A 25,078-nucleotide genomic window follows, 5' to 3' on the forward strand; every position below is an offset into this window, starting at 1 on the left:
ATTTGTTGGGCTCTGAGCACTATGGGACTCAACTGCTGAGGTCATTAGTCCCCTAGAACTTAGAACTAGTTAAACCTAACTAACCTAAGGACATCACAAACATCCATGGCCGAGGCAGGATTCGAACCTGCGACCGTAGCGGTCTTGCGGTTCCAGACTGCAGCGCCTTTAACCGCACGGCCACTTCGTCCGGCCTGTCCTTAATTTGTTCCTCAAGACACTATTTACAACCCGTCGAATTTTGTCGCTGTCGTTTTGTAACATCCTGTATACTACAAATAATTTATATATATTTTCTGAAAGAAGCGAAACTGAGAAACATTCCACTGTGAAACCTGAGTCTGGACAGTTTAATTTTTACGAGGGTAAACCAGAAAGTAATGGCCTAGTGCGCAATCCAAATGCGCAAATTGACGTCAGGCGTCTGTCCAAGACCGTGTTGTTTCCTTGGCACCTTATCTCAATGTAGTATGAATGTAAGCCGAACCAAGACATTATTGTATATTCTGTCACTATTGGCAATGAATTCAGTGATACAAAGCCTCGTCGACTGAATACTGAGAGGGGTTATTCAGTTTCTGAATGTCTTACGTTAAATACAAGATGACATAGTAAAGAACGAAAGAAATGGAATGAAGTGATACGAAATGTAGAACGATCGACAAACAAACATGCATGACGAAACTGACCCACAGTTGAGCCTCTCGTTACAGATGATTTGAAGAGACAAGTGACTTGTGCAAGCCAGCGTTTTGGTGACGCCCAAGGAGTTCTGAAACTGATTCTGAGGTGAAGCATTAGATCATCTGGCTTAAAGCCCCTATAGATGGCGCGAGTTGTTGGACTCGATATTGGTTACGACGTGTTCGGTCTCAATATCGTGCCGTGTGTAGGCTAGTCGCCCGAGTAAATAACGGGACTGCCGATATCGGATGGTCCTGACGGCCAAACTTCTCGGCCAGGCCGATTGGCCCGACTACCCACCCGTTCTGTCTGCTGGTGGACACGAGCGCAGTGCCGGTAGTGGACGAAAATGCCCACAAGCGATGGAGAGAGGGGAGCAGATCAACCTCAGTATCCAGTGTCGCACCTGGTACGTACAGAATGAAGCCTGCACAGCTCTGTTACAGATGTGTCGGAAAGTGAAACCTACAGCGAATTTATCGGATTTGGGAAAGAAACTGTAAAACATGAGCAATTCATATGAAAAGGATAGCTGAATTGTTCTTCCCAGATGCCAAAAATAAAGATAAAATGCAAAGAATGTCCGGCATTTTGCAGTGGTTTAGTAACGTAAGATAAGAAATTAGGTTCTCCACAGAATCTGCGAGGAAAGGAGCATATACAGGACACTGACAAGATGAAGGGGCAGGCTGATAAGATGTGTGTTAAGACATCACGGAATAAAGTCTGTGGTACAAGAGGTAGCTGTTCAGGGTAGGAACTGTAGACGGAGACAGAGGCTGGAATACATCCAGCAAATAATTAAGGGTGTTGGTGCAAGTGCTACACTGAGATGTAGTGGTAGGAACCGGAGAGGATGTCGTGGCAGACGGCATCAAATCAATCATAGAATTGATACCTCCAAATATGTAACCCAACTCACATTATATGCTCAACTTGCAATGCATATCAATTTACGAAAATATTGACGTGACAACGGCTCACACCAAGGCGTGAACCGATTTTTGAAACTTTCCATGTGACGGCAAGCAAACCAGAAAAAGATATTATAGCCTCAAAAAGACAACAAAAAATATGAAGTGCATTACAGCGCATCTCAGTTCAAGCGAGAAAACAGTACAGTTACTAAGAAAATGCCGTGTCTGAACAGTCGGTGCACAGCAGGCAGCCTGATACCAGGTCCGAAATTACGGTGTATATATTGTTGGTCAGACGTCAACCACACAAAACTTGATCTGATAAACCATAATATCTGTAAGGGCTCTAGTAGACACTCTCTGATAAAAAATAACTGGACATTAAAATGGCGCTTGAAATTTGCTGTGGACACTTTCCATGAAGTATTTGAATGTCTGTGGAGGAATGCCACTCCAATCTTTCTGAAGAGCCGAAACCAGAGAAGACTGATATTGAACGCTGAGGCCTCAAGCGAAGTCGACGTTCTAATTCGCCCCAGAGGTACCATTGGGTTCAGGTCGGGTCTCTGGGCAGGCCAGTCCATTTCAAGAATGTTATTATCCGCAAATCATTGCCTCAAATAAGCTTCTTTGTGACAGGTCCCATTCTCATGCTGACGCAAACAATTATCCTTTCTGAATTGTAGTCTCTTGTACGCAGTAAAATGTATTTATAGCCTTTCCTATTTAGTGTTTTCTTAAGCGCAAAAAGGGACCGAACCCTACCCACAAAAACTACCCCCATACTGTAACACCACCTCCTCCACGCTTCACTGTTGGCAACACACATACCGGTAAGTAACGTTCTACATCTACATCGTCACTCTGCAATTCACACTTAAGTGCTTGGCGGAGGGTTAGAGGGTTCATCGAACCATTTTCTTACTACTTCTCTACCATTCCACTCTCTAACGCCGCGTGGAAAAAGGAACACTTAAATCTTTCCGTTCGAGCTCTGATTTCTCTTATTTTATTATGAAGATCATTTCTCCCTACGTAGGTGGGTGTCAACAAAATATTTTCGCATTCGGAAGAGAAAGTTGGTGATTGAAATTTCGTAAATAGAACTCGCCGGAACCGAAACCTCCTTTGTTTCAGTGACTGCCACCACAAATCGCGTATCATATCAGTGACAATCTCACCCCCATTGCGCGATAACACGAAACGACTTGCCCTTCCGTGTACTCCATCGATGCCCCCGCCAATCCTACCTGGTAAGGATCCCATACCGCGCAGCGGTATTCCAGCAGATGACGGACACGTGTAATGTAGCCTGTCTCTTTAGTGGATTTTTCGCATCTTCTAAGTGTTCTGCCAACAAAGCGCAGTCCTTATTTCGCCTTCTCAACAATATTATCTATGTGGTCTTTCCAATATAAGTTACTCGTAATTCCTAGGTATTTAGTCGAATTTACAGCCCTTATATTTGTGTAATTTACCGTATACCAAAAATGTATCGGATTTCTTTTAGTACCCATTTGGATGACCTCGCACTTTTCTTTGTTTAGTGGCAATTGCCACTTTTCGCACCAAACAGAAATTCTCTCTAGATCATTTTGTAATTGGAATTGATCGTCTGATGATTTTACTAGATGGTAAATTACAGCATCATCTGCACACAATCTAAGGGGACTTCTCATATTATCACCTAGATCATTTGTGTAACGATGATTTACCGTCTATCACTACGAACTGCGACCTCTCTGAGAGGAAATCACGAATCCAGTCACAAAGCTGAAACGATACTCCACATGCACGCAGTTTGATTGATAGTCGGTTGTGGAGAACAGTATCAAAAGCCTTCTGGAAATCCAGGAATAAGGAATCGATTTGAGATCCGTTGTCGGCACCACTCATTACTTCATGGGAATAAAGAGCTAGCTGTGTTGCATAAGAACGATATTTTCTGAATCCGTGTTGGTTATGTATCAATAAGTCTTTTTCTTCAAGATGATTCATAATGTTCGAGTACAGTATATGCTCCAAAATCCTACTGCAAATTGAGGTCAGTGATATGGGTCTGTAATTCAATGGGTTACTGCTATTTCCTTTCTTGAACATTGGTGTGACCTGTGCTACTTTCCAGTCTTTGGGAATAGACCTTTCGTCAAGTGAGCGGTTGTGTATGATAGCTGAGAGAGGCGCTATTGTGTCTGCATACTCTGAAAGGAACCTGACTGGTATACCATCTGGAGCGGAGGACTTGCCTTACTTAAGTGATTTGAGTTGTTTCGCAACACCTAAGATGTCTACTTTTATGTCACCATGCTAACAGCTGTTCTGGTTTCGTATTCTCCATGCATTCGCTATACCCGAAACCCTTGCATAGGCTTGGTACAGGGTATGTGCCTGTCGTGATTCTTCAGTCATACACACTCGATTCCAGTCATCCACTGTCCAGGGGCATCCTCTTTACATCGCCTCAAGTGTCGCTTCGACTGACTACAGAACTGTGTGTTTTGTGAGAAGCTGCTCGATCATTGCACCATATTCTTTTTAACTCCTTTTGTACAGTCTTTGTGCTGCTGGACTGCAGGTAGAACTTTGGAGCTGAGGAATGATTCCATCCAATGATTTCGTAACAGTTTTTACAACCACACTCTGAAATCCTCGACGGTCCCTGTTAAATAGTTCATGGAGTCTGCCTAGTCTTGGTTTACTAGTGGTAGATATTTTGTGCTTCCACTTCACAATCACATTACTAACATTCCACTTGGGCAGCTTTAGAAATGCAGAACTGACTGTGATGGGATTTGTTAGTCAGGTGACATCCAATGTGTAGGCTGTGTTCGATGTCATTGAGTTCCAGCTACTGAGAATTTTTCCGGATTGGATGGCCATGGTCCACGGAACTCTTCAATCCCCGACGGCAAGACTCAACACAACCAGGAGCACCTCCGAAGATGTCCAATGTAGCCTTGGACGAAACGTCAGGGATTGAAGAGTTCCATGGACCACGGCCATACAACCCGGAAAAATTCTCAGTGGCTGAAACATCCGGTCGTGAAAGCCTTCATTGTGTCATTGAGTTCCCCCGTCCAATATTCCTTCCCGTGTTACTGCTTCTCTACTGACAGCACAATAATCCCATGGCCTTTCATGCCAATGGGTCCAGCTCTCGTGGCATTTAGTGGTCAATTTCGAATTGTATAGGGGTGTCGGGAGGCTTTTGGTCAGATAGTGTATCGACTGCCTCTGGCTACGACACGGGAATCGTAAAGGTAAATGCTTAAATGTCGTAGATGATTGTGCAAACAAATAAAATAATCATGAAGAAGAAATTCAACGTTGGTTTATGCGCCATGTTTTACTTGAACAAGCTGCTATCCAAATAAAACATACCGAGGATCCAGATATTTATTTTCTTCATTATAATTGAAAGTGGACGTGCACGCCAAGTCCATTACGCAAGAAGAGCGGTGCATTGTCAGAAGAGAGTACGTGTTCCGGGCTTCCTGCAGACACTGTTCTACTGCGGTTCGGATAACAGATGCATCACGGTGTGGAAGTGAAGCGGCGCAGAAACTGGAAACGTACTCCACAGTTGAAGCACCCAGGGCCGTACGGTTATTATGGGTAAAACGTTTAAACTGAATACAAAGTCACCGAGAAATGCCAGTAACATATGGTCTAAAGGCAATTTCGCGTCCAGCCGTACTGAAATGGTGCCATTAATTTGACGAAGACCGCACAGACGTGGAGGATTCTGATACTGGAGGCAAGATTTTGCAACTTACGATTTGGTTTTTTTTCAGCTGGTTGAAAGAATATTTGGGGGAAAGAAATTTTCCAAGGAGGAGGTCTTTGACACAGCGAATGGCTCCGTGATGAGGGAGTGGATTTCTGTCGTCGAGGAGCTGAACGATTGGTAGAACGTTCCGACTGTTGTTTGTACAGACTTGGTGACAATACTGAAAAATGGTGTCATACGTTTGTGTCACTATGGAGTGTAGTGCAGCATTCAGTAAGAGTTACTTGGCCTGCCATGATAATGTGTAACTTACTTTTGAATTCCCCTCGTGAAATACGAGGGCTATCGAGAAAGTAGATTACATTTTCACCTGCAGCAACAATGGATGCGGCTAGCGTTGCCATACTGAGAGTTGCCCGTTCAGTCGGCATCCATCCTCCCCAGTGTATTGTATCGTTTCCTGTTATTTCACAAAAAAATTTGAAATGTGTGCAGCAATAGAAAATCCCACGAGTTGTGTCGTGTGGTCAGTAACAATGATTTTTTCGCAAAAAACATAAACCGATTGAAATTTATCAGCTACGTTGTGAAGTTTACGAAAACAATGTAATCGCTGAAGAAGGAATGCGCCAATGGTGCATTATGTTGCCGGTCGGAGTGGCCGAGCGGTTCTAGGCGCTACAGTCTGGGACCGCGCGACCGCTACGGTCGCAGGTTCGAATCCTGCCTCGGGCATGAGTGTGTGTGATGTCCTTAGGTTAGTTAGGTTTAACTAGTTCTAAGTTCTAGGGGACTGATGGCCTCAGAAGTTAAGTCCTATAGTGCTCAGAGCTATTTTTTTGCGTTATGTTTAAGTGTGCGATGAAGAGCGAGGTGGACGACCAACATCGTGATTGGTGAAATGGTCGCAAAACTCGATGAGAGGACTCAAGAAAACCGCCAATTCACAGTGCCGGCTTCTCCATTTGGTTTTTCACAAATTTCACGACTTTTGTTGCATCATATCGTTGCACAGAAGCTTAGGCCATCAGAAACTTTGTGCAAGACAGGTACCAAAAATCTCGACTGAAAACCGCAAGCTTATAACTACATCATTGACCTTCTGGGTTATTGCGAAAGGTGGTACCTCCTTCCTTGATCGAATCATAATTGGATACGATACTTGGGTCAGATATGCGAACTGCTATACAAAATTGCGGTCTAGAGAGTGGAGGCATACAAATTCCCTCAAAAAACCAATAAAATGCTTGCAAACGTTGTCTGAAATTGTTTTTTGGTACAGGAAAAGTTGCTTCTTGTCGATTTTCTAGACCGTGGCACAACAGTAAATTGTACGAGGTGTTGTCAGACTTTGAAAAAAATAAGAAATGGCTCTGAGCACTATGGGACTCAACTGCTGAGGTCATTAGTCCCCTAGAACTTAGAACTAGTTAAACCTAACTAACCTAAGGACATCACAAACATCCATGCCCGAGGCAGGATTCGAACCTGCGACCGTAGCGGTCCTGCGGTTCCAGACTGCAGCGCCTTTAACCGCACGGCCACTTCGGCCGGCAAAAAAAATAAGAAGAGCAACTCAGAATGAGCAGAGAGGAAAGATGGGCTCAAAAATTCTGTTCTTGCACGACAACGCTCGAGCACACAGGTCAAATAGAGTCGAGAAATACTCGACGCTTTCAAGTGGGCTGTGCTTCCTCATCCTTCGGACTGTCCGACTCTTGCACTCAGTGACTTCCATCTGTTTCCAACGATGAAAACCTGGCTCTCAATGCAGCCATTTGACGACGACACGCAACTGTGGGAGAGGGCTTATAACTGGTTCAAGTCTCAGGCGGCAGCATTTTAAGGCAATGGAGTTTCAAAGCTTGTTCTCTGGTATAATAACTGTCTAAATTGGTGCGCAGACTATGTTGATTGTAGTTTTTAAGTGTTACAACAGCGGTATGTAGGCGAGCGTTATTCCGTTGGAGAACGCCCCGTGGAATGCTGTTCGTGGCACGACAACAGGTCGAATGACCAGATAGATGTACAAATTTTCAGTCAGGCTGCGTCGGATAACCACGAGAGTGCTCCTGCTGTAATACCAAAACATATTCTACTTTCTTGATACCCTTCGTATTTTGTTTCTAATTTTCTCCGAGCGGGCTTTACTTCTTGCATTACCGTCGTACAACGCCAGTAGCGGACACAAATAGAGTATTAAAGTGCGCGTCATTTATGACGGCGGCCGAGTTTAGGTTCGTTCTGCGCATCTGACGTCACAACACACAGTCAGCCAATGAACAGAGAACGACGTTGCCAGAGCTCGATTGCAGTGCAGAGCACGAACGAGTACCTTCAGTTTTAGAAACCTTCAGTCATAAATAAAGTAATTGAACAGAAGCAGTGTCTTGATAGCAGACTTTCTTTTATAGAAAGTTTGGAAAACGCATTCTTCATACCAATTGCTTCATATTCTATTAATTAATTAAACCAAACAAGCAATAAGCCTCCTAATTCAGGCGATAGCAAGGAAAGGTGTTTGTATCATTCTCACAAAACGCTTTTCCGCAATAAAGAACAGCGGTAATTGTTTATTTCCTATTATACTTCGACGAAACGTGAATAATTCATAGTCATACCAACGGTGTTTGTCGGTATTTTGCGTGATATTTTAAAGTCCTTCGGGAGATGTATTGAATGACGAGCTGCGTTAGCGTAACCGTTAACGTGTATGGATGCTAAGCGAAAGGATCTGAGTTCAAGCCTTGTTCCGTGCTTAATATTTCTTTATTTAAAACAATATCGAAGTGTCTTACTTCATGAATTTTATTCGTTTGAATGTAATTTTGTGAAATTTCTAGTGACAACTAAAATCGACTATACGGAAAGTATACGCTATGGACTTTTACCTCTGCAAACCTTCAAAGTTTCGTGCAACGGTTTACTACATCTAATGCTGCACAATAACTGTGTTGAACTTCGAAAAAAAATTGTCATTTGTGGGGGGAAGGTATCAGTCAAGAAGATGTGTAAAAATCAAATATTTGGGCCAAATAGTTTTTGTGAAATCGAATGATAAAGTGTGTCAAAGCAGTCGAAACACCATGTGTCTGCACAGGCGACCAGTACAGTGATGACAAAATCGCGCACATCGCGGAATGCGGAGAGCACGTCTCTGTAGCTGCGAAAGGGTTAATGCGGCCGTGGTAGCTTTACTTCTTAAACTGCGCGCTCCCCCCTAAACGTAACTTTGCGAACTATACTATGGCGCTGCTTCTCTTGGCGCGTACAACTGGCAACGCAGCTATCTCCCGCGTCTGGGCGGGCATGAACGAACCGCCGAGATAAATGAATTGAACTATAATTGATGATAAGATGATGATGTTGTGAACCTGTGTAGTCCGGTGGAGCTGGAGCTGTAGTGGTGCGTGGGACTGCAGCTGGAGATCTTGTCCAGGTTGTCGGTGGAGTCGTGCAGGTCGAAGTCGCTGGAGACGGAGTGCGAACGCGGCGTGGCGGTGCTGGGGCTGGGCCCGCTCACCGTGACGGAGGTGGTCACCCGGCGCCACGACGGCGGCTCCCCCGGCTGCAGCTGGCCCCCGAACGGCTCCGAACCCGGGCCCCCCGGAGCGCCGCCCGGCTTCGAACCGGAGTCCTGCCGGCAAGCGCGCACAGCCGCGTCAATTACCCGGCCAGTAGCGGGGCTCCGCCTTCTTGCTCCCTAACCTCCTCACCAGGATACGTGCTGCTGTTCATTTGAATACACCGGTCCTTAACAGTGAAAGGCTGATCACAAACAATGTAGGTTAATTCTTACAAAGAAGAAAACAGCAACCAGCCACTATTAATACTGCAATTTATTTAGGTAAATAGCGCCGTTACCGGTTTCGAACTGGCAAATTCATCATCAGACGGCTGTTCACATGATTTTCAAGATACGCTTTACATTATCGTCCGTTTTATATTTTTATTATTCCACTGTGGCGAAGTATTTTTGGTGTGTTGTTGCCTCGAAAATTCCACGCGATCTTGTTGCGATGTTGCAGCATTGTATTTTTCGGATATTCCTAAATATATCCAGCACTTATGTAATTTGTACATCTCCATATTGTGCAAAGCACTACACACACACACACACACACACACACACACACACACACACACACACCAAAAAGAATTTACCACATGTGAAGTTATCACAAAGATTGCAGATTTACAAACACAACAGTGTCAGAGACGTTCTGACACTGTTGTGTTTGTAAATCACAGTGTCGGAGACGTTCTGACACTGTTGTGTTTGTAAATCTGCAATCTTTGTGATAACTTCACATGTGGCAAATTCTCTTTGGTATGTGTGTGTGTGTGTGTGTGTGTGTGTGTGTGTGTGTGTGTGTGTGGTGCTTTGCACAATATGGTGATGCACAAATTACATAAGTGCTGGATATATTTAGGAATATTCGAAAAATACAATGCTGCAACTTCGCAACAAAATCGCGCGGAATTTTCGACGGCAACAACACACCAAAAATACTTCGCCACAGTGGAATAATAAAAATCGCAAATGGACGATAACGTAAAGCGTATCTTGAAAATCATGTGAACAGCCGTCTGATGGTGAATTTGCCAGTTCGAAATCGGTAACCCGGCTATTTACCTAAATAAATAGCAGTATCAATAGTGGCTGGTTGCTGTTTTCTTCTTTGTAAGAATTAACCTACATTAATTGTACACAGCCACGGTCTCACCGTGGCCGGCCGCGGTGGTCTCGCGGTTCTAGGCGCGCAGTCCGGAACCGCGCGACTGCTACGGTCGCAGGTTCGAATCCTGCCTCGGGCATGAATGTGTGTGATGTCCTTAGGTTAGTTAGATTTAAGTAGTTCTAAGTTCTAGGGGCATGATGACCTCAGAAGTTAAGTCCCATAGTGCTCAGAGCCATTTGAACCAACGGTCTCATCATGTCAGTTTTAGACAAAATAGCATGATCACAAACACTTCGGCAGAGTGTAAATTTAGTCAGACTAGAATAAAAAATGCTCCTGTCATATTATAAAAATGGCGAATGTGTCCAAGGCAGAGTTACTGTTGTAAAAGAAAGGGACTAGCTTATCTGGCAGCTTCATAGACATTTAAATAAAAACATCTTGATATAATCGCGCTTTTTTCATGTTAGTATTATTATCAATGTCATTTAATATAACGTATCCAACCCCAGAAATTTCATCCCGTAAAAAAAAGAAATAAAAAAATAAAAAATTACCCATTAAATGTATCCTCATGACATTTTACACTGACGGAAAAAAATCGCAGCACCAAAGAATTATTAACGAGAATAATGAAATTTGGGGAATGCGTTTGTCTAGATAACATATTTAAGCGATCAACATTGCAGCATGGCAGTTTGATGTAAGTGTGCGGTACGCCATTGCAAATGTGAACTGCTGTCACATTAATAACCCGTGTTACCGCCAGAATATTGAATGCAAGCAAGCGAACGTGCATGCATATTGCTGCGCAGGTGCCGGATGTCAGCTTGTGGGATGTAGCATCACGCCTGTAGCGTTTAGTCGGTCAGTAGAGGGGCATTAACGCTGTTAGTGAATGAAGCTGAAGTTGTCATCCGATGATGCCTCGTATGTGTTCGATTGGAGACAGATCTGGTGATCGAGCAGGCCAAGGCAACATGTTGACCCTCTGTAGAGTATGTTGGGTTACAACAGCGGTATGTGGGCGAGTGTTATCAAAATGGTTCGAATGGCTCTGAGCACTATGGGACTTAACATCTGAGTTCACCAGTCTCCTAGAACTTAGAACTACTTAAACCTAACTAACCTAAGGACATCACACACATCCATGCCCGAGGCAGGATTCGAACCTGCGAACGTAGCGGTCGCGCGAATTCAGACTGAAGCGCCTAGAACCGTTCGGCCACTACGGCCGGACGAGTGTTATCCTGTTGGAAGACATCCCATGGAATACCATTCATGAATGGCACTACAACAGATCGAACGACCAGATTGACGTATAAATTTGCAGTCAGGGTGTGTGGGATAACGGCGAGAGTGCTCCTGCTTTCATACAAAATAGCACCCCAGACCAGAACTCCAGGTGTTGTCCAAGTGTGTCTAGCAGGCAGACAGACTGGTTGCAGGTCCTCAACTGGCCTCCTTCTAAACAACAAAGTCCATCATTGGCACTAAGACAGTGCCGGTTTTCATCAGAAAACACAGACATCCACTCGGCCCTCCAGTAAGCACTCGCTTGACAACAATGAAGTCGCAGATGGCGACAGCTGAGGGTCAGTGGAACCGACGTTGCGGCGCAGCTGACTCGGAGCTGCCCTTGAAGTAACCGATTTGCAACAGTTCGCTGTGTGTCTGTGGTGCCAACTGCTACTCACACTGCTCCTGAATATGCAGTGAGATGCGCCAGAACCTTGCGCCGAACACGATGGTCTTCCCTCCCGGTCGTGTCACGTGGTCGTCTTGAACCCCGTCTTCTTGAGACCCTATATTCTTGTGACCGCCGCTGCCAGCAGTCATGTACAGTGGCTGGATTACTGCCAAGTCTTTGTGCAATATCTCAGAAGAAACATCCACCTTGTCTAGCCTTATTACACTACCTCGTTCAAACTCAGTGAGGTACTGATAACGCGTCTTTGTCATCTTAAGGGAATTATTGACTAACATCAGCTCACCACGCCCAATCTCAAAGGCAACAGATGCTCACGGCCGTTAGAGCGTGTATTTAAAGCAATCCTGATCTGCATCCTCAATGTGGCGCTACTACCACCACTCTTATGTGTCTGGCGCGAAATTTAAATAGACGACATCTTTCAGGTGTAGAAACCCGCCTACCAACATTCGTTTATGTCGCACAACTCCTTCTTGACGTTGCGACTTTTTCTGTCAGTGTATTTACTGTGGCTGGCGACTCTTCTGGAGTTTGAACACAGGATCAGGGAATTTGACCTAAAAACTGCAAACTGCAGGTGTGCCAACACCTTGCAGCTGAGAGAGCTCACTGCGCTAGGGAAGTATGAGCGAACATGTCAAGATATTTTGATTTAAATGTGTTTGAAGTTGCCAGATAATAGAAAAGCTAGTTCGCGTCTTTTACATCCCTAACTCTGCCCAGGAAATATTTGCTTTTTTGTGCTACGATAGGAGCTTTTTCCTTTCTGGCCCCCAACTTTTACTCTATCATAATTTTGACATTAAACCACCTTAGCTTGGCAACCGATGTAGATCTTTGCTGACTCAGGTGACGACAGATCCGGTATAAGTTTCTTATTGTCTTTCGAACAATGTTCCTCATATCGTGGCAACGGATGACGCTGCCACAGAACAACAGGATGACTATTGATGACATGTATCTGTTTACCTTTGTACAAAATTTGAACCGATTCGCACAAGTCTGAAGCGGCGCGCGTAAAAGAAAACACAGAAATGTGTTTGTATTGTACGTAAAATCATAATGCAGCTAGAATTTCGAAAGTGAGCTGTCAATTTTATGGTAAGAATGAATTTTTATTTTTATTTATTTGTTTATTGTTCCGTGGGACCAAATTAAGGAGAAGTTTCCATGGTCATGGAACGAGTCAATACATGAAATTATAACACGATATTAGAAACAGATAAAATGAAATATAAGAAAAGACATATTCAGGTGACAAGTCGTAAGTTTAAATAAAGAAAATCAACAATGTAACACTGGAATTTGCTTAATTTTTTAGCTCTTCCAGGAGCTACTCGACAGAATAGAAGGAGTGAGCCATGAGGAAACTCTTCAGTTTAGACTTAAAAGAGTTTGGGCTACTGCTAAGATTTTTGAGTTCTTGTGGTAGCTTATTGAAAATGGATGCAGCAGAATACTGCACTCCTTTCTGCACAAGAGTCAAGGAAGAGCATTCCACATGCAGATTGGATTTCTGCCTAGTATTAACTGAGTGAAAGCTGCTAACTCTTGGGAATAGGCTAATATTGCTAACAACAAACGACGTTACAGAAAATATATACTGTGAGGGCAATGTCAGAATTCCCAGATTATTGAATAGGGGTCGACAAGAGGTTCTCGAACTTACACCACATATAGCTCGAACAGCCCGTTTTTGAGCCAAAAATACCCTTTTTGAATCAGAAGAATTACCTCAAAAAATAATACCATACGACTTAAGCGTATGAAAATATGCGAAGTAGACTACTTTTCGTGTTGAAGTGTCACTTATTTCAGATACTATTCTAATGGTAAATAAAGCAGCATTTAGTTTCTGAACAATATCATGGACATGGACTTTCCACAACAGCTTAGTATCTATCCGAACGCCTAGGAACTTGAACTGTTCCGTCTCGCTTATAATATGCATTCTGTCTGATAAAAATATCGGTTCTTGCTGAATTGTGAGTTAGAAACTGTAAAAACTGAGTCTTACTGTGATTTAGCATCAAATTATTTTCCACAAGCCACGAACTTACTTCATGAACTACATTATTTGATACTGTTTCAATATTACACACAAGATCCTTCACTATCAAGCTGGTGTCATCAGCAAACAGAAATATTTTTGAATCACCTATAATACTAGAAGGCATATCATTTATATAAATAAGAAACAGCAGTGGCCCCAGCACCGACCCTTGGGGAACGCCCCACTCAACAGTGCCCCATTGGGACTGAACGTCACTACCACTCACAATATTGCTTTCTGTTCTTAAAGTAAAAGGGTAACCAATTGTAAGGTACTCCCCTTACTCCATAATGGTCCAACTTCTGCAGTAATATTTTGTGGTCAACACAGCCAAAAGCCTTCGTTAAATCAAAGAAAACACTTAACGTTCGCAACCTTTTATTTAATCCGTCCAAAACCTCACAGAGAACAGAGAATATAGCATTTTCAGTTGTTAAACCATTTCTAAAACCAAACTGAACATTTGACAGCAAATTATGTGAATTTAAATGCTCCAGTAACCTTGTATATACAACCTTCTCAATAACTTTAGCAAACGCCGATGGCATAGAAATAGGTATAAAATTGTCAACATTATCAATGTCTCCCATTTTATAAAGTGGCTTCACTACCGAGTACTTTAATCGGTCAGGAAACCGACCACTCCTAAAGGAAAAGTTACAGATATGGCTAAGTACTGGGCTAACATACATAGAACAATATTTCAGTATTCTGCTAGATACCCCGTCATATCCATGAGAGTTCTTGGTCTTTGGTGATTTAATTATTAACTCAATCTCCCTCTTGTCAGTATGATGGAGGAGAATTTCAGGTAACAGTCTCGGAACACTTTTTTCTAAGAGCGCTATATGATTCCGTGTCGGGACTGGGTTTCTACACTCCTGGAAATTGAAATAAGAACACCGTGAATTCATTGTCCCAGGAAGGGGAAACTTTATTGACACATTCCTGGGGTCAGATACATCACATGATCGCACTGACAGAACCACAGGCACATAGACACAGGCAACAGAGCATGCACAATGTCGGCACTAGTACAGTGTATATCCACCTTTCGCAGCAATGCAGGCTGCTATTCTCCCATGGAGACGATCGTAGAGATGCTGGATGTAGTCCTGTGGAACGTCTTGCCATGCCATTTCCACCTGGCGCCTCAGTTGGACCAGCGTTCGTGCTGGACGTGCAGACCGCGTGAGACGACGCTTCATCCAGTCCCAAACATGCTCAATGGGGGACAGATCCGGAGATCTTGCTGGCCAGGGTAGTTGACTTACACCTTCTAGAGCACGTTGGGTGGCACGGGATACATGCGGATGTGCATTGTCCTGTTGGAACAGCAAGTTCCCTTGCCGGTCTAGGAATGGTAGAACGATGGGTTCGATGACGGTTTGGATGTACCGTGCACTATTCAGTGTCCCCTCGACGATCACCAGTGGTGTACGCCCAGTGTAGGAGATCGCTCCCCACACCATGATGCCGGGTGTTGGCCCTGTGTGCCTCGGTCGTATGCAGTCCTGATTGTGGCGCTCACTTGCACGGCGCCAAACACGCATACGACCATCATTGGCACCAAGGCAGAAGCGACTCTCATCGCTGAAGACGACACGTCTCCATTCGTCCCTCCATTCACGCCTGTCGCGACACCACTGGAGGCGGGCTGCACGATGTTGGGACGTGAGCGGAAGACGGCCTAACGGTGTGCGGGACCGTAGCCCAGCTTCATGGAGACGGTTGCGAATGGTCCTCGCCGATACCCCAGGAGCAACAGTGTCCCTAATTTGCTGGGAAGTGGCGGTGCGGTCCCCTAAGGCACTGCGTAGGATCCTACGGTCTTGGCGTGCATCCGTGCGTCGCTGCGGTCCGGTCCCAGGTCGACGGGCACGTGCACCTTCCGCCGACCACTGGCGACAACATCGACGTACTGTGGAGACCTCACGCCCCACGTGTTGAGCAATTCGGCGGTACGTCCACCCGGCCTCCCGCATGCCCACTATACGCCCTCGCTCAAAGTCCGTCAACTGCACATACGGTTCACGTCCACGCTGTCGCGGCATGCTACCAGTGTTAAAGACTGCGATGGAGCTCCGTATGCCACGGCAAACTGGCTGACACTGACGGCGGCGGTGCACAAATGCTGCGCAGCTAGCGCCAATCGACGGCCAACACCGCGGTTCCTGGTGTGTCCGCTGTGCCGTGCGTGTGATCATTGCTTGTACAGCCCTCTCGCAGTGTCCGGAGCAAGTATGGTGGGTCTGACACACCGGTGTCAATGTGTTCTTTTTTCCATTTCCAGGAGTGTATTTAGTTCACCTACTATATTCAGAAAGTGATTATTAAATACTGTACATATATGCGACTTATCAGTAACACGGAAATTCCCACTACGCACTGATTCTATATCCTCGACCTGTCTCTGCAGACCAGCCACTTCCTTTACGACTGACCATATGGTTTTAATTTTATCCTGAGACTTAGCTATTCTATCTGCATACCACATACTTTTTGCCTTCCTAATAACATTTCTAAGCACCTTACAATACTGTTTGTAATGGACTGCTGCTTTTAGACTTTGACTGTTTTTAACGTTTTGATATAATTGCCACTTTGTTCTACAAGATATTCTTATCCCTCTAGTCAGCCATCCAGGCTGCCTGTTTGTGCTAGTACCCTGTTTTGAACGTTCTAACGGAAAGCAACTTTCAAAGAGCACGAGAAAAGTCTTGAGAAAAGCATTATATTTATCGTCTACTGTATCAGCGCTATAAAATCTTGCCACTCTTGTTCCTTGATAAGGTTTACAAAGGTCTCTACAGCAACTGGATCAGCTTTCCTAAACAGCTGATGACTATATTTAACACGTGTTGCAGCACAAAAATCTTTTAGAGCTAAAATTTGTGCATCATGATTTGAAAGGCCATTCACCTTTTTACTAACAGAATGCCCTTCTAGTAATGAGGAATGAACAAAAATGTTGTCTATGGTTGTTCTACTGTTCCCTTGCACTCTCGTTGGAAAGAATACGGTTTGCATAAGATTATATGAATTAAGGAGGTCTACCAGCATCCTCTTCCTTGCACAATCACTTATACAATTAATATTGAAGTCACCACATATAACTAACTTTTTGTATTTCCTATCTTTAGTTATTTAATTCACTATAACCAGTTTCCGTGCATTCAATTCACGTAACAACGTATTTTATGTTCTACATTCAGTTCGACTTTAAAACATCGTTTTTCGACAATGTATGGAGGTTATTGGATTAAAAAAGCTCAACTTTACCCTTTTATCTACCTTCATGCAAAGTTTGAACCGATTCGTACATGTCTAAAGTATAGAAATGGTGCGCTTCAAAAAACTCCCAGAAAAACATATTTTCTGTACGTGAAATGCACATTCTGAGACATCAAAGGATCACCAATATAGTACTGGAGGGGGGGGGGAGGGTAACAATCATAGAGGGAGACCAAGAGATGACTACACTAAGTAGATTCAGAAGGGTGTAGGCTGCAGTAGTTACTCGGAGATGTAGAGGCTTGCACAGGATAGAGTAGCATGGAGAGCTGCATCAAACCAGGTCGGACTGAAGACCACAACAACAGGTTCTCGTATTTTATACTTTTCAGAAAACACACGGTGTGTAGTTTCAGCATGTTTGAAACTGTTCGAGATTGACTCAGGTGATGCAAAACCAATTGTTGGAGGTGTGAAAGACATATTAGGTGACTCTGAAGTGAATCTGCAGAAAAATGCGTGGTATAGGCACAGATAACGCATCTGTTATGCTCGGCAAAGGAAATGGAGTTTATGCTCTCCTTAGACAATAAATTCCACACTTAATCGTTACACTTTGTTCTTCTCACACCATCCCGTTGCCCATTTCTCATTCTTGTATAGATGAATTACCAGTCGATTTGGAATTCATTTTTCAGAAACAAACAACTGGTTCCACCGCTTTTCGATAAGGCAAAGGGCCTACAATGATCTGTATAATACAATTTACGATGAAGATACCTTGAAGATACTACACATCGCCGGAACGCGTCGGGTCTTAATTGAGACCGTCTCTGAATGTGTATTTCATCAGTGGGAGGTACTAACATAGTCCTTCACGGAAGCCTCAGTGAATGAAGAGTGCTTTATCGCTCTGAACTGTGTAAAATGTGTAAAGGCAATAACCAAAAATTGTTTTTCATATTTGTACGACCAATTCTGCGAGAGTGCAACGTAGTTAGTAAGTCTAGATCAGCTGTTCCCACCAAGCTGCTGCAAAGGTCTGTTTTAATCAGAACACTTGTCCAAATTGTTATAGTAAAAGTGTGTCAAGAGGATCTGCTTTTTCTTCATCCCAATCCACATTTGGGTCCCGCTTTTGAAAAGCAAGTAGGAATTTTGCTTACCAGCAGAGAATTACTGTTGATACTGAAATGAGAATTCGGAAAACTTGCACTAACTTTACTATACGCTTGTCATTTACCTACAACCCGTCTCCCGAAGAACGTTGAAGTGCAATGCAAAGTATCATCTATAGCGTCAGAAAACTGTTTAAGAAGAGTAAAGGACAATAATAACACATCATTAGCTTTATAAATAGGTACCAGACCGGCTATTGTATCTGACGCAGAACTTCAGCAGCAGAAAATCAATTTCTTGTAGTGGGAGGCTGTGACAGCCACGGCTGGATTGTGATTTGAAGTATCATAATATGAGGATGCAAATAAACAGATGCCTTTTAGCGAACGCTACAGTTTGGTTAAGATACTTCTAGTAGTGCCTTGGTCAAATGCAGATGTAGAGAGCTGTTTGTTGAAATGAATATTGCCAAAAGTTCACACAGGAAAAGAGTGGGGAATGCCAAACTCAGTTCTATTCTGACCATTCGTCCTGGCCTTCGGCGCCTCGGAATCTGCTATCTCAACTTTCAATTTGAAGATGCAGTCCTGAAAAAAAAAATAAAGATTCGAAATAACTAAAGAGCCGAGTTTTCTGCACTACCATGCTTTGCAAAATAAATATGGTTTGTTTCATAGCTACCATCCTCGCCTACGACAAGAGTAGCGACATTAGCAGTGACAACCGACGATCCTCAACATTAACACAGAAAGTGGAAGAAGAAGTGGACGGCACCGAAATACGTGTTTTTCATGTGGAGTGAATTGTTCCATTCAAAATTCGCGTGTTATATTTCGGAGAAATATTATCATGATAAGGAAATTTTGACGTTCATTAGTCTGAAGAAAGAAATGTTATGCAAGTAACAGAATGCTGAACACGGTATATTAAAGGTACACGTGAGTAGAGACGACAAGAAACATACGAAGCGTTTTAGTAAACGATATTCTCATCTATAGAGGGCAGTCAGCTGGACCGGTAAAACATTGTGTGAACATGATTGTATGATCGGGCTGCAAAACTGACAAGAATATTACCCTGGACGATTGTTTCTGTTGTTTCTGGCTGACAGTGAGACTCTCCTTTTTTTTTTTTTTTTTTTTTTTTTTTAAAAAAAAAAAAGAAAGGAGAGGCCAGACAAACCCGAGGTTCCCGCAGAAGGGGACCAACTTTTTGAGTAGCGGCAAGGAAACAGTCTCGTAACAGTCGCACCACGGCTTTACTATGCTGGTACTGCGAACGGCTGAAAGCAAGGTGAACTACAGAGCTTATTTTTCCCGCGGACACACAGCTCTGTTTTATGGCTTGATAACGATCACGTGCTCTTGGTTAGAATACTCGGTACGTAAAATAGTTCCCCACTGAAACTCCAAATGGGGACTACTCAAGAGGATGTTGACATCAGGAAAAAAGAGATTAGGTGAACGTCAACAAAAGTAAAATAAGGGTAAAGGAAGGTAATCGAATTAAATCAGACGATAGTGAGGGAAATGCGACGCTACAAGCAGTAAATGCGTTTTCGTTTTGGGCACAAAAATAACTGACGATGGCCGAAATAAAGAGGAAAAGAAATTGGACTGCCAACAGCAATAAAATCAGTTCTGAAAATGAAGGATTTGTTAAAATACACAATGAATTTAGATGTTAGTATGTCTATTCTGAAGGTATTAATCTAGAGTGTAGTTTTGTACGTGGATGATAGACAAATCAGACAAAAAGAGTGAAGAAGCCGCCAGTAAACCTCTAATTCTTTAAAGAATCGAACTCCCATGTATAAAACAGTTTCAGACAGCTGATTACTTTACAAAAGAGTTAATGCATCGAGCATATGCGACGTTAAGCATGCAATCGAGAAAACGTTTGCAAAAGGTTCGAAATTATTTTTAATGCTTGTCGGAAGTCGCTAAGTGCTCTCCTTCCCCAATACTGGATGAATGAAGCCTGGGTAATTTGCGTGTCGTGAGTTACGCTGCTTCTAGGTGCACATACAATTTCTCACTATAATGCTTATTGTTATAATATTTGTTGTGTTAAACGTTTAATAAAAGATTATAGCTCTTAATGAGTAGATTATGACAGCATTTTAAATTTTTAAATTCTGTCAGAAGCTGTACAAACTGAGTTCTGTAATAAATATCAGCTAGTAACTGCGGATACTCTGTTCAAGAATCACAAGAGGAGGAGGTATTCTTGGAAAAGGTCGGGTGATACGGGAAGATTTCAGTTAGATTACATCATGGGGAGACAGATTCCGAAATCAGATACTGGACTGTAAGGGGTATCCAAGAGCAGATATAGACTCAGATCACAATGTAGTAGTGACGAAGAGTGAGCTGAAGTTTAAGGAATTAGTTAGGAGGAATCAGTATGCAAAGAAGAGGGATACGGAAGTGCCAAGGAATGACAAGATACGCATGGAGTTCTCTAACGCTATAGATACAGCAATAAGGAATAGCTCAGTAGGCATACAGTTGAAGAGGAATGTAAATCTCTAAAAAGGGTAATCACAGAAGCTGGGAAGAAAAACAAAGATGGTAACTGCGAAGAAGCCATACGTAACAGATGAAATACTTCAGCTGATCGATGAAAGAAGGAAGCACAAAAAAAATTTAAGGGAAATTCTTGAATACAGAAATACAAGTCCTGAGGAATGAAATAAATAGGAAGTGCACGAAGCTAAGACGAAATGGATGCAGAAAAAATGTGGTGAAATCGAAAAAGAAAAATTGTCAGAGGGACTGACTCAACATGTAGGAAAGTCAAAACAACTTCGGTGAAATTAAAACCAAGAGTGGTAACATGAAGAGTACAACGGGATTCCACTATTAAATGCAGAGGGGAGAGCTGGTTGGTGGAAAGAGTACACTTAAGGCCTCTGTGAGGTAGAAGATTTCTCTGATGTGATAGATGAAACAGGAGTCCATTTAGAAGAGAGAGGGGATCCAGTATTAGAATCAGAATTTATGAGGGCTATGCAGGATTTAAGATCAAATGAGGCAGAAGGGGTAGATAACATTCCATCAGAATTTCTAAAATCATTTGGGTAAGTGGCAACAAAACGACTATTCACGTTGGTGTGTAGAAGTGTATGAGTCTGGCGACATACCATCTGGCTTTCGGAAAAATATCACCCACACAATTCCGAAAACTGCACGAGCTGACGAGCGCGAGAATTATCGCACAATCAGCTTAACAGTTCATGCATCGAAGCTGCTTACAAGAATAGTATACATAAGAATGGAAAAGAAAATTCAGTATGCGCTAGATGGCGATCAGTTTGGCATTAGGAAAAGTAAAGGCACAAGAGAATCAATTCTGACGTTGTGGCCGATAATGGAAACAAGAGTAAAGAAAAATCAAGACATGTTCATAGAATTTGTCGATCTGGAAAAAGCATTCGACAATGTAAAATTGCGCAAGATGTTCGAAATTCTGAGAAAATTAGGGGTAAGCAATAGGGAGAGACGAGTAAAATATAATATGAACAAGAGCTAAGAGGGTATAACAAGACTGGACAATCAAGAACGAATCGGATTAAAAAGGGTGTAAGACAGGGATGTAGTCTTTCGCCTCTACTGTACAATCTGTACATCGAAGAAGCAATGATGGAAATAAAAGAAAGATTCAGGAGTGGAACTAAAATCCAAGGTGAAAGGATATCAATGATATGCTTCTATGATGACACTGCTGTCCTGAGTGAAAGTGAAGGAGAATAAGATGATCTACTGAATGGAATGGAGATCTAATGAGTACAGAATGTGGATTGAGACTACAACGAAGAAAGATGAAAGTAATGAGAAGTAGCAGAAATGAGAACAACCAGAAACTTAACATCAGGATTGATGGTCACGAAGTAGATGAAGTTAAGGAATTCTGCTATCTAGGCAGCAAAATAACCAATGACGGACGGAGCAAGGAGGACATAAAAAGCAGACTAGCACTGGCAAAAAGGGCATTCCTGGTCAACAGAAGTCTACTAGTTTCAAACATAGACCTTAATTTGAGGAAGAAATTTTTGAGAATGTATGTTTGAAGCACAGCATTGTATAGTACTGAAAGGTGGACTATGGGAAAACCGGAACAGAACAGAATTGAAGCATTTGAGATGTGGTGCTACAGACGAATGTTGAAAATTAGGTGGACTGATACGGTAAGGAATGAGGAGGTTATGCGCAGAATCGGAGAGGAAAGGAATATGTGTAAAACAGTGACAATGTGAAGGGACAGGATGACAGGACACCTGTTAAGACATAAGGGAATGACTTCCATGGTACTAGAGGGAGCTGTAGAAGGTAAAAACTGCAGAGGAAGGCAGAGGTTGGAATGCATCCAGCAGGTGATTGAGGACATAGGTTGCAAATGATACTCTGAGATGAAGAGGTTAACACAGGAGAGGAATTCGTGGCGGGCCTCATCAAACCTGATGAAAAAAAAAAAATAAAAAAAGGACTGTACGAAATATTGAACACTAAAATTTTGGAAGCCGTTAGAAAGGAACCTGCAGTCGTGACTTGATGACAGTGCCCCGTATTAGCTTATTACTCATACAGATTAAAATATGTTACTACAGAGGAATGCTGAAGATTAGATAGGTAGACCGAACAACTAATGAGTAGGTTGTGAATATAATCGGGGAAAGAACAAATTTACGGCACAACCTGAGTAAAACAAGCGTTCGGTTGACAGGATACATCCTGGGACATCAAGGAATCGTTACTTTGGCAGTAAGTTCGAGGGTAAAGATTGCAGAGGGAGAGCAATTTCCAATACTACAATCAGGTTCAAATGGATATAGGCTGTAGTAGTTATGCAGCGGTTATAAAACAAGCACAAGATAGACTAGCGTGGGGAACTGCATAAAACCAGTCTTCCGTTTGAAGACCAAAACAACAACAACAACAACACTGATTTTACTTGTATTTAAGAAGGGTATTCAAATCCGTTTGTAAACCTACAAGAAGGTACATATTTATACCGTCACTAGCTGAATTTCTGGCGTCGCCCAGTTATGTACTTACTCTAATCTTCTACTGTTCCATCTCCTCCTTCCCTCTCTCTTTCTGGCTGTCTCCAGCAACCCCTCTCTCTCTGTGCACCTCCTCCACCATCCACTCTGTATCCGTCTCCTCCTGCCCTTTCTCTGACCAACCCCTCCTCTTCCTCGCTCTGTCCATTTCCTCCTCCCCCTCTGTCTGTTCACTTCCTCCTCCTCCATATCTCTGCTCATGCCCTTCTCCCTGGCTCTGTCCATTCCCTCTTCTTTCCTTTCTCTGTCTATCTCCTCCTCTCTCTGTCTATTTCCCCCTCCACTACCTCTGTCCATCTGGTCGTCTGTGCGTATCTCCTTCCCACTCGTTCTCTGTCCATCTCCACGTCCCCCCTTCTGCCTCCACGTTATAACGCACAGCCTCAACAGGAGGCTGGTGGTTCTTACTCCCACAGTATTTCAGTATTTCTTTCCAGATTGTAGTCGATATGCGTGAAAAATTTGATTCAATTAAGTGTTTAGGATGAGCTTTCTACTCGTGACGTTGCTCTCATACGCACATGTCAGATATATTTCACACATATTTAATATATTTCACCCTTGAAACTTCCTGGCAGATTAAAACTTTGTGCCGGACCGAGACTCGAACTCGGGACCTTTGCCTTTCGCGGGCAAGTGCTCTACCAACTGAGCTACCCAAGCACTACTCACGCCCCGTCCTCAGAGCTTTACTTCTGCCAGTACCTCGTCTCCTACCTTCCAAACTTTACAGAAACTCTCCTGCGAAACTTGCAGAACTAACACTCCTGAAAGAAGGGATATTGCGGAGACACGGCTTAGCCACAGCCTAGGGGATGTTTCCAGAATGAGACTTTCAGTCTGCAGCAGAGTGTGCGCTGATGTGAAACTTCCTGGCAGATTAAAACTGAGTGCTGGACCGAGACTCGAACTTGGGACCCGAGTTCGAGTCTCGGTCCGGCACACAGTTTTAATCTGCCAGGAAGTTTCATATCAGCGCACACTCCGCTGCAGAGTGAAAATCTCATTCTATTTCACGCTTATTTGTACACATATTTCACCTATATATATAAACAGAGAATTTCGCCCTGCAGTTTCATTTTCACGCAGCTCAGTGTTTATAACGTTGTATCTCCGGAGCTATGTGCTGTACCATGATATAATTCTGCAAGTACGTCCAGTATTACATGCGCCTACTGTCTGCGAAATATGTTGTGAAAAGCATTTTCAGTAAAGAAGTAATAAACTAAAACGTCATGCTTCATGTGGCAGTTTTATGAACAGCGAAAATGTAGTAAGCGATAAACTTTTTTTCATCATTTTGTGGGGATCGTCAGCGAGATAGAGTTTCACAAAGGTAAGAAATCGTGTGCAAAGTTCGTTGCAAGTCTCTAAGTGCTCTCATTCTCAAATAATGGACGACTAAAGTATTAGTACGCTGGCGACGTGGGCGAGGTCTTAATTGCTTTTTCACCCCCACCCCTTTGATAGGTGAGTAGTTATTACCCCCACCATGATTCTCCCCAGACATTAAATGATTTGTGTACCAAGTTTATAGGAAATAGTTCATTTTTATAATTTGTGTGGATACGTGTTTCGTGTTACCGATTTTAAAGAATGGTCAGTGGTAGTATTTTACGTCCGACATTCACTTACATCAGGAAATTTCGTCTCCTTGCACATTTTTGAGGTAGTTCTTCGATTGACACCACTGCTTCCAACCTAATACGACGTCAGCTTGCGGCATAGTTGGTGGTGGTGGTTAGTGTTTAATGTCCCGTCGACAACGAGGTCATTAGAGACGGAGCGCAAGCTCGGATGAGGGAAGGATTGGGAAGGAAATCGGCCGTGCCCTTTTAAAGGAACCATCCCGGCATTTGCCTGAAACGATTTAGGGAAATCAC

At 43.1% G+C, this 25,078-nt stretch overlaps 1 protein-coding gene across 1 annotated transcript in view; it reads right to left on the bottom strand.

Moving 5' to 3' along the window:
• The window catches only part of LOC124595259 (1-phosphatidylinositol 4,5-bisphosphate phosphodiesterase epsilon-1-like), a 453,437-nt gene that overhangs the window by 85,880 nt on the left and 342,479 nt on the right, over positions 1 to 25,078 (bottom strand). The window contains exon 13 of the mRNA XM_047133927.1: positions 8,706 to 8,968. Coding sequence (XP_046989883.1) covers positions 8,706 to 8,968 — 263 coding nt within the window. The remainder of the gene's footprint in view (positions 1 to 8,705; positions 8,969 to 25,078) is intronic.

Source organism: Schistocerca americana, chromosome 2 (genome assembly GCF_021461395.2).
Source record: "Schistocerca americana isolate TAMUIC-IGC-003095 chromosome 2, iqSchAmer2.1, whole genome shotgun sequence".
NCBI lineage: Eukaryota > Metazoa > Arthropoda > Insecta > Orthoptera > Acrididae > Schistocerca > Schistocerca americana.